Genomic DNA, 10946 nt, shown 5'->3' with positions numbered 1-10946 from the left:
GACTAATCTTTTCCTTGTATCCTGTTCTCTTCATTCTCCCTTGCTCCCGAAGGGATGAGACCAGTGGAGTATCTTAGATGGCTGCTCACAGGCTTTTAAGGCCCCAGACACTACTCACCAAGGTAGAATGTAGAACATTGTCTTTATCAACTGTGTTACGCCAATTGAGCTAGATGTTCCCCGAGACCATGGTCCCCAGTTGTGAGGATTTTTGTTTTCTTTATGTTGAGGTGTAATCCATACTGAAGACTGTAGTCCTTGATCTTCATCAGTAGGTGCTTCAAATCGTCTTCACTTTCAGCAAGCAAGGTTGTGTCATCTGTACAACACAGGTTATTAATGAGTCTTCCTCCAATCCTGATGCCCCATTCTTCTTCCTGTAGTCCAGCTTCTCAGATTATTTGCTCAGCATACAGACTGAATAAGTATGGTGAAAGGATACAACCCCGATGCACACCTTTCCTGACTTTAAACCACACAGTATCCCCTTGTTCTGTTCGAAGGACTGCCTCTTGATCTATGTACAGGTTCCTCATGAGCACAATTAAGTGTTCTGGAATTCCCGTACTTTGCAGTGTTATCCATAATTTGTTATGATCCACACAGTCGAATGCCTTTGCATAGTCAAACACAGGTAAACATCTTTCTGGTATTCTCTGCTTTCAGCCAAGATCCATCTGACATCAGCAGTGATATAACTTGTTCCAAGTCCTCTTCTGAATCCAGCTTGAATTTCTGGCAGTTCCCTGTTGATATACTGCTGCAACCACTTTTGAATGATCTTCAGCAAAGTTTTACTTGTGTGTGATATTAATGATATTGTTAGATAATTTCCGCATTCAGTTGGATCACCTTTCTTCTGAATGGGCACAAAAATGGATCTCTTCCAGTCGGTTGGCCAGGTAGCTGTCTTCCAAATTTCTTGGCATAGACGAGTGAGCACCTCCAGTGCTGCATCCGTTTGTTGAAACATCTCAACTGGTATTCCAACAATTCCTGAAGCCTTGTTTTTCACCAATGTCTTCAGTGCAGCTTGGACTTCTTCCTTCAGTACCATCAGCTCCTGATCATATGCTGCCTCCTGAAATAGGTGGACGTCAACCAGTTCTTTTGGGTATAGTGACTCTGTATATTCCTTCCATCTTCTTTTGATGCTTCTTGCGTCATTTAATATTTTCCCCATAGAGTGCTTCAATATTGCAACTTGAGGCTTGAATTTTTTCTTCAGTTCTTTCAGCTTGAGAAATGCTGAGCATGTTCTTCCCTTTTGGTTTTCTATCTCCAGGTCTTTGCACATGTCACTATAATACTTTACTTTGTCTTCTCAAGCCGCCCGTTGAAATTTTAAACTAGGTGGGATTAATCATAATTAGGACGCATTTGTGTTGCCCACCCTCCAATCACATAAAGGCCCCAAGAACCAACTTCTTTTATATTAAATAATTTCTGACTTACACAAAAGTTGCAAAAAAACAACCAAAATACAAAGAATCCCTGTATACCCTTCACCCACCACTACCACTAGTTCCTGTCAAGTCAACTCCAACTCATGGTGACCCCGTATGTGTCAGAGTAGGAACTGTGCTCCATAGGGTTTCCGATGAACCATTTTCTGGAAGTAGTTGCCAGGCCTTTCTTCTGAGGCACCAACCTTACAGTTAGCAGTGGAAAACATTAATGGTTTGCACCACCAAGGGACTCCCACCCTTCACCCGGATGTCCCCAAATGTCCGCAGTTTACCATATTCACTTTTCCTTCTCTCTCTCTATAAATACCTATTATTTATTTTATGAACTGCCCCGTGCCCCTCCATACTTCAGTGAGAGTCTCCCCAGGGTGAAGGCATTCTCTTGCAGAACTACGGTGCAGCTGTAAACACCCAGGAGGTTGACATCCATGCAGCCCCACCATCTAACAGGCTCTCTGCTCTCACGCCCTCCCGACTGCTCCCTCTCACACCCTCCACCCTGGCTGCAGGTTCGCGACAAGAAGCTTCTCAATGACCTGAATGGGGCTGTGGAGGACGCCAAGACCGCCCGGCTGTTCAACATCACCAGCTCCGCCCTGGCTGCCTCCTGCATCATTCTCCTCTTCATCTTCCTGCGGTACCCACTCACTGACTACTGAGGCCCTGAGAGATGGTGGTTCCCGATCCAGGAGGCGCAGGACACAGTGAAGCTGGGACGGAGCAGGGCACCTGCTCTGGGGCCGACCCAAGGCTGTGAAGTGGGCAGAGAGGCCATCAGAAGCTAAGTCCAACGAGGGGGCAGTGAGTGTCCCCCAGCCTGCCCTCTCTGCTCCTGGCCCTCTGCCCCTGCCTGTTCCTGGGGTCCCAGTTCTGTCCCTTTTCCTTGGGTCTGTCCTCATGCTGCTGCTCCCCCACCCCAGGTTCTAATGGCTGCCCCTGCCCCCCATGCCCCTTCCCCTAGACCCCTGACACCCAGCAAGAAGGGCTTACATTGGAGCTTCCCAGTATGGGAGGCTGCCAGCATCTGGGGACTCAATCTGTCCTCCCCCACCCCTGTCTCCTCCAAGCTGTGATCCTGCTCAGAGCTCTTGTATCTGTGAACTTTCAATAAAATTCCTGCCCATCTCCTGCCCAGCCTCTGTCCCCTGCCCTGCACAGGGCATGGAGGGAAATTTGGAGCCGTGGGAGCCTTGTTCCAGCACTGTCTGGTGGGGCAGGGCCCCAGGGGTGCATCGCGGCTCACTTGGCAGAGCAGAGCTGATATCGTAGCCCTGGGGATCTTCTGACTGCTATACAAGGGGTGTCTGGGGAGGCCGCTGGGGGAGAATGTCCCAAGCATGAGTGCCTGGAGCATCTGACAGCTTCCTTGGAAGGCAGTGGAGGTGGGCAGCATGAGCCCAGCCGCCACCTGGGCTGGAAGGTAGAGCTGGCCGACCGGATTCATCCTGGACGGGGCAGGGGGAGCCTGGGGCAGTGAAGGCAGAGCTCTGGCCTGGTTTCTGCCCATCCTGGAGTGCCCTGGGAGCCTGGGGCGGCCTCCATCCCCTCCCTCAAGCCCATTCCTGATCTAAAAAATGGGGAGACGACCTTCCGAGTCCTCATAGTGCTGTGAAGATCAAGGAAGAGAAACGCCCCGTCTGGCCCTGAGCCTTGTGTGGGCACATGGTGGCAGTGCCAGCTCCGGGGAGCAGGACGAGCTCACCCCATGGAGCTCATGGTGCGGGCAGGTGGCAGCCAGGGCCTCATGGGGACACAGGTGGACAGTCCTGACTCACCTGGGATCAGGGAAGTCCGCTGAAGGATGAGCCAGAGCTAGCCAGTCAAAGAGGAGAGGCAGAGAGGGTCGGGGAGGGGAGACGGCCTGTGCCGCCCCCTGAGTGTGAGGCTTGTCTGGGAGCCAGGACATTCTGTGCAGCTCCGGTAGAATGGACTTTGTAACCCAATCAAGGCACGCAAGCTTTGCCATCCCGAGGGCTGCTGCAGCGTCGCAGGCTTTGGAGACCACAGTCTGGATCGTCACTGAGTGTGAAAAGCCGATTGTGAAGCTGGCTTCTGAAGGGGCAGGAGAGGCAGAGTCTGTAGCAAGAAGAGGCGTGGATGGAGGCCGGTGAGGGCCGGCGAGGAGGCATTTGGCAGGCGGCAAGGGGACGGAATCGCCAGAATTTGGTGAGGGACCGGACGGGGCAGTGAAGCGAGGGAGAAGCCAGGAACGACTCCTGCTCCCCCACCTCAGACATCTGGGAGGTGGACAGGTTGTGTGCTGAGATGGAAGCGGGAGGGAGAGGATGCTGAGCGCGAGACCCTCCCAGACCCCCGGGCAGTCATGAGAAGAACCTTGGCTTTGCAGGCTCTACCGGGAGCTGGGTGGCCTGAGCAGAGGGGGACCACCCAGAAGCCGGAGGACCACCCCATGATGGGAAGGCCTGAGATGCAGAGAGGCCCAAGGGGAGTGGGAGGAGGGCCAGGGGAGTGAGGGGTTGTGGGGGATGCGCTTGGAGAGAGCATGGCCAAAAGCGTCCACTGGATCTAGGGGTATGGAGGTCCTTGGTGCCTGCGTGGAAGTAATTTTGGTGGAGAGGTGTGCGTAGAAGACAGGTAAGAGGAATAAGCGGTGGGGGTGGAGGAAATGAAGTGGGTGTTAAAAGCCGCCTGTGAAGTGAGAAGAGAGGAAATAGTTGCAGAAGGGTGTTGCGTGTAGAGTGTGTATTTCAGGGGTAATGGGAGGAACCAGAAGTCCCTGGGGGGTGCAGAAGGTGAGTGGGCTCAGCTGCTAACCAAAAGGTTGGAGTCTACCCGGAGGTACGTTGGAAGAAAGGCCTGGTGATCTACTTCCGAAAACTCGACCGTTGAAAACCCCGTGGAGCCTAGTTCTACTCTGACACACATGGGGTCACCACGAGTCAGACTCAACGGCAGCTGATTCTGTGGGGTCCGAGAAGCAGACGGGAGGCAGCAGTGAAGGCAGAGACAACAGAAGTGGTGAGGAAGGAGCGAGGTTTGCGGGGAGCAGGGAGTCGATGGGTCAGGCTCAGACAGGACGGGGAAGCCCCTTCCCCTGCAGGGGACGGAGGGGTGTGGATGTGGGCAGGAGTTGGGGGATCCTCTCGGACCTCTTGTGTATTGCCCTGCGGACAGGAGGCGGGGCTGTGCTGAGAGGCACGGGGGCGGGGGGGTGTGTGTGAGATACTTGGTCACCACCCGGGACAGCGGGGACAAACGTGTGTTATTGGGGCCGTGCCGGCGGATTTGGGGTGGTGTGGAGGTCCCGCTGAGCTCGGTGGCTGTGACTTTCTAGCGGTATGTGGCTCTCTGGAGCTGCGCTCAGCTGCCTGCAGGCGTCTGTGTGGAGGAGGCTTGATAAAGGCGTCCAGGAGACGGTAAGCTGGAGGGGTGGGCCTTGGAGAAAGACGGGGAGTCTGAGCTGTCTGAGAAAGCAGAGGGGCTCAGGGGCTGGGACCTGGAGTGAGCTATGTGGGGGTGGGGGAGGGCGGTCAGGGATTTCACGGGCAGCAGTGCTGGGTGACTGTCGACCCCTGGGCCTGGAAAATGTTCCTGGGTGGTACAAGCGTTACGTGCTCACCTACCAACCTGGAGGTCGGCGGTTCTACCCCACCTATTGGTGCTGCAGAAGAAAGGCCTGGCAATCAGCTTCCATAAAGATTACAGCCTAGAGTACCCTATGGGGCAGTTCCACTCTGACACGCATGGGGTCCCCGTGAGTTGGAGTCGACAGGTCAGCAACTAACAACAGCACTAAAGGTTGGCAGTTTGGACCCACCCATCGGTGCAACAGAAGAAAGGGCTGGTGATCTGCTTTCGTAAAGATTACAGCCTAGAATACCCTGTGGGGCGGTTCTACTGTATAACACACGGGGTCGCCATGAGTCAGAATCGACTTGACGGCAACGGGCTTGGTTTTTTTGGGGAAGTCTGGGAAAGTGCTTTCAAGAGGAGAGTGTCAAGAAATGGGGTGGGGTGCCACCCACGTGGACACTGGCCCAGGGTTTGGAATGGAGAGGGAGACCTTGGGCTGGGTGTCAGAACTTGCCTTGAATGCTGGGAAAGGCCTGGTGGTTGGGACACACTGGTGACAAGGGTAAACCCATACCCATCGCCGTCAAGTCGATTCTGAGGCATAGCGACCCTACAGGAGAGAGCAGGACTGCCCCATAGGGTTTCCGAGGAGCACCTGGTGGATTCAAACTGCTGACCTTTTGGTTAGCAGCCGTAGGTCTTAACCAGTGCGCCACCAGGGCTTTGGTGACAAGGGTGGGAGAGGGGATATGCTTTGGGACGCCAGGATGCTGGCGGTGTGGACCCAGGCTCCTGCACAGGAGAGCAGGATTTCTGCGCAGGCTGGAGGGCTGGGAGTCAGGGCGGCCGGGAACAGAAGCACAGAGCCCAGGGTTGGGTGAGCAGGAAGCTGGAGGCGCTGACATTGGGGGTGGGGTGGGGGGTGGCAGGCAGACAGGCAGGGGGAGGCGGCTGCTACAAGGTTGCCAGGAGCTGCATCCTCACCGTCTTACAGCGGGGAGCTGCAGAGTTTTCCCAGTGGCCACCTCCCGAAGTCCTGGGGCCAGGAGAGGGGATGGGGGGATGGGGGATGGGGATGTCTAATGCTTACTGAGGCCTGAGGCCAGAAAAGTCATAGAACTGCCTAAGACTCCCCCTTTCAGGCCCAGGGGGACTCCCACCACCCCGAGACATCTCGGGGGCCGGGCACCCAGAGGCTTCCTGGAGGAGTCAGTGTTGGGATACAGCGAGGCCCTTGGTGGCACAAAATGTTAAGCCCTTGGCTACTAACCAAAAGATTGGAGGTTTGAGTCCACCCAGAAGCACCTCGGAAGAAAGGCCCGGCGATCTACATCTGAAAAATCAGCCATTGAAAATAAAACAAAAAAAAATATAATGGGGCGAGGCTGCTGGGCTTCAGAAGAGAGGGGCCTGGCTTCCAGCTCCCAGTGTCCAGGACAAGGGACCTGGGCAGGCCGTGCTGTCCAAGCAGCCTTTTTTTATGGCTGGGGGTGGGGGAAGCAGAGGGGAGAATGGTGTCTTTGCTCGTTTCCCTTAAAGCTCCAGTGCCCACAGTGGGGGCAGGACCGGGAGGAAAAGTTCTGGCATCAGGAAGCCCCTCCGCTTCCCTGGGGCGTGTCTGCACCTGGCCAAGGCTGTCTGGGTTGATGTCGGAAAAATGGCGCCATCACCTTCCAGCCAGGAAAGACACCCTCAGCCCTTGTGATATTGTCTCAGTTCCTGGGCAGCGTGGGACGTGGAGATTCCCCTTGGGGGCCCCCGGCTCCCACGGCATCTGGAAGCAGAGGGGCCAGCCCCGACAGTGGGGTGTCCATTGTGGGGTCCGACTGGCGTCCCCCAGCTCTCGTGCTCAGCGGGCGGTAGCTCCGCCGTCTGTCTTGGCCTCTCTGGGCTCACCGTGCCCCCCGCACCTTATTTTCACCTGGTTTTGGACGGAGCCTGGCGCGTGTTGGACGTTCAATAAATACTTGTACAAATGAAAGAGTGGATCGCCCTGCTCGCTCTCTGTCCTCTTCTCTGTGTGCGTTCCTCTGTCTCTTTTGGGGGTCGGGATCTTCTCTGTCCTCGCCCCCCCGGCGCAGTGGTTAAAGCACTCGACTGCTCACTGAAAGGTCAGCGATTCAAAACCACCAGGAGCTCCACTGGAGAAAGGGGGCGGTCTGTTTCCATAAAGAGGTGCGGCCTTGGAAACCCTATGGGGTGGCTATGACTTGGAATCGACAGGAATGCAGTGGGTTTTGGGGTTTCTCACCTCCCCAATGCCCAGATGGGCCCTGGCCACAGGTCGTGTGGCCTCCAGTCCAAGGTCCAGTTTAGCAGGAGTGAGGCCAAGTGGATCTAAAGGCTGAGAGTGTCTGTGCCTGTGTGAGTGTGAATAAGTGATCGTGAGTGTGTGTGAGAATGTGTGAGTGTATGTGTGTGAATGTCAGAGTGATCGTGAGTGTGTGGTGTGTATGATGTGTGAATGTGTGTGAGTCGTTTGTGTGAATGTGCTGTGTATGGCGTGAGTGTGAGAGAATGTGGTGTGTGATGTGTGCAATGTGTGTGTCAGAGTGTGTGTGCATGAGTGTGTAATGTGTGTGTCAGAGTGTATGTGTGAGTGGGCCTGAGTGTGTGATGTAGGGTGTGTGTGTGGTGTGTATGGGGTATGTGAGGGTGTGTGTGTGTGATGTGGGGTGTGTGTATGGGGTGTGTGAGGGTGTGCGTGTGTGATGTGGGGTGTGTGTATGGGGTGTGTGAGGGTGTGCGTGTGTGATGTGGGGTGTATGGGGTGTGTGAGGGTGTGCATGTGTGATGTGGGGTGTGTCTCTGTGTGTGTGTGCATGTGTATATGTGCATGTGAGTGTGTGTGAATGTGTTCTTGGGGAGGGGTTGCTATGGAGTTAGCCCCCAGCCTCTCCTACCTTGCCCATAGTGGCCCAGAGTTCTCCAGAGAATTTAGCCTCGACCAAGCCCCCATACACTTGCCAAGCCCGCTGTCTGCTCTGGCCAGGCAGTGGCGCCTACTCCCCTTCTCCGGGCACTGGAAACTCTCCTGCCTGAATTGTGGGCTCTCAGCTGCACCAAGGGGTACAGAGATCTGGGCCTTGTGCTCCCTGGAGTCCTTTTGTTCTCAAGAGTCGAGACAATGAGCTCAGATGGGTGGGGATATGACCCTGACACCCAGCAATCCACAGGGCCCACTGACACTTTCGAAATTCCACTTTATGTTAGAATAAGAGGAACTGGGGAGGAGAAGGAGCTTTTCCGAGACAAAAAGGGGACAAGCAACTCCTCTCCTCCCTGCTGCAGGTTCCAAAGGGGTGGCTCAGGGATGGTTTACAACCAGGACAGAAAATATATACTCCTGAGAGACTAGCCAGAGAGTCTAAGAATAGAAGAAGCAGAAGTGGTGGTTGTAGAGACAGTGTCTGAAAATTTCCCACCGCTGATGGAATACATCAATCCACAAACTCAAGAAGACCAATGAAGTCCAAACAATAGAATTAACGGTAAATAAATTAACAATATGAGCAATTGATAGTCTGTTCCACAGTCAGCCCTGGCCTCCTTCTGACTGATGATATTGAGCTTTTCCATCGTCTCTGTCCACAGATGTAGTCGATCTGATTCCTGTGTATTCCATCGGGCAATGTCCACACATACAGTCGCTGTTTATGTTGGTGAAAGAGGTATTTGCAATGAAGAAGTCGTTGGTCTTGCAAAATTCTATCACGCAATCTCCGGCATCATTTCTATCACCAAGGCCACATTTTCCAACTACCAATCCTTCTTCTTTGTTCCCAACTTTTGCATTCCAGTCACCAGTAATTATCAATGCATCCTCATTGCATATTTGATCAATTTCAGCTGCAGAAGTTGGTAAAAATCTTCAATTTCTTCATCTTTGACCTTAGTAGTTGGTGTGTAAATTTGAATAATAGTCATATTAACTGGTCTTCCCTGTAGGCGTATGGATATTATCCTATCACTGACAGGGTTATACTTCAGGATAGATCTAGAAATGTTCTTTTTGACGATGAACGCGATGCCATTCCTCTTCAAGTGTCATTCCCAGCATAGCAGACCACAGGATTGTCTGATTCCAAATGGTCAACACCAGTCCATTTCAGCTCTATAATGCTTAGGATATCAATGTTTATGCGTTCCATTTCATTTTTGACAATTTCCAATTTTCCTAGATTCATACTTTGTACATTCCACGTTCCGATTATTCATGGATGTTTGCAGCTGTTTCTTCTCATTACGAGTCATGTGACATCAGCAAATGAAGGTCCCGAAAGCTTGACTCCATCCATGTCTTTGAAGTCGACTCTACTCTGAGGAGGTAGCTCTTCCCCAGTTGTATTTTGAGTGCCTTCCAACCTGAGGGGCTCATCTTCCGGCACTGGATCAGACAGTGCTCTGCTGCTATTCATAAGGTTTGCACTGGCTAATTCTTTTCAGAAGTAGATTGCCAGGCCCTTCTTCCTAGTCTGTCTTAGTCTGGCAGCTCAGCTGAAACCTGTCCACCATGGGTGACCCAGCTGGTATTTGAATACCCGTGGCATAGCTTCCAGCATCACAGCAACACACAAGCCCCCACAGTATGATACACTGACAGATACGTGGCAGCTTGCTGAAGAAAATTAGAACAAGTCCACGAGAGCAAAGTATGACCTTGAGTATATCCCACCTGAATTTAGAGACCATCTCAAGAATAGATTTGACGCGTTGAACACTAATGACCGAAGACCAGGCGAGTTGTGGAATGACATCAAGGACAACAGTGGAATGACATCAAGGACAACATACATGAAGAAACCAGGAGGTCATTAAAAAAACAGGAAAGAAAGAAAAAACCAAAATGGATGTCAGAAAAGACTCTGAAACTTGCTCTTGAACATCGAGTAGCTAAAGCAAAAGGAAGAAATGATGAGATAAAAGAGCTGAATAGAAGATTTCAAAGGCAGCTCGAGAATACAAAGTAAAGTGTTTGTCTGAGTCATCTAGTGCTGCTACAACAGAAATACAAGTGGATGGCTTTAACAGAGATTTATTCCTTCACAGTCCAGTAGGCTAAAAGCCCAAACGCAGGGCGTCAGCTCCAGGGGAAGGCTTTCTCTCTCTCTGTCGGCCTTCTCATCAATCTTCCCCCGGACTAGGAGCTCCTCCACACAGGGACCCCGGGTCCAAAGGACACGCTCTGCTCCTGGCACTGCTTTCTTGGTGGTATGCGGTCCCCATGTCTCTCTGCTCACTTCTGTCTTTTATGTCTCAAGAGATTGCCTCAGGACACGGTATCCTATAGATTGAGTCCCGCCTCACGAACACAACTGCCACCCATCCTCCCTCATTAGCATCATAGAGGCAAGATTTACAACATACAGGAAAATCACACAATACCAGGAATCATGGCCCAGTCAAATTGACACACACGTTTTGGGGGGGACACAATTCAATCCATGACAGTGTTCTAATGACATGGGCAAAGATCAGAAGTTAGAAAAACGAAAGGGAAGAATGTGCTCAGCATTTCTCAAGCTGAAAGAACTGAAGAAAAAAATTCAAGCCTCGAGTTGCAATATTGAAGGATTCTGTGGGGAAAATAGTAAATGAGAGGAAGCATTAAAAGAATACCAAAAATAATTAGTCAATGTTCAACTATTTCAGGAGGTAGCATATGATCAGGAATCGATGGTACTAGAAGAAGTCCAAGCTGCACTGAAGGCATTGGCAAAAAGCAAGGCTCCAGGAACTGATGGAATACCGATTGAGATGTTTCAACGAATGGATGCAGTGCTGGAAGTGCTCACTCGTCTATGCCTAGACATTTGGAAGACAGCTACCTGGCCAACCAACTGGAAGAGATCCATATTTGTACCCATTCCAAAGAAAGGTGATCCAACCGAATGTGGAAATTATCGAACCATATCATTAATATCACACGCAAGTAAAATTTTG

General features: G+C 52.1%; 1 protein-coding gene across 1 annotated transcript in view; it reads left to right on the top strand.

Annotated features, from left to right (window-relative positions):
- Nucleotides 1–2133, top strand: part of IFITM10 (interferon induced transmembrane protein 10) — a 17215-nt gene extending 15082 nt beyond the window's left edge. The window contains exon 2 of the mRNA XM_004389424.1: nt 1979–2133. Coding sequence (XP_004389481.1) covers nt 1979–2128 — 150 coding nt within the window. The 3' untranslated portion in view covers nt 2129–2133. The remainder of the gene's footprint in view (nt 1–1978) is intronic.
- Nucleotides 2134–10946: the final 8813 nt, after the last annotated feature.

This window comes from Trichechus manatus, unplaced genomic scaffold, assembly GCF_000243295.1.
Source record: "Trichechus manatus latirostris isolate Lorelei unplaced genomic scaffold, TriManLat1.0 scaffold00244, whole genome shotgun sequence".
Taxonomy (NCBI): domain Eukaryota; kingdom Metazoa; phylum Chordata; class Mammalia; order Sirenia; family Trichechidae; genus Trichechus; species Trichechus manatus.
The sequence above is the reverse complement of the archived record's forward strand: the minus strand, read 5'-3'. Positions and strand labels throughout refer to the sequence as shown.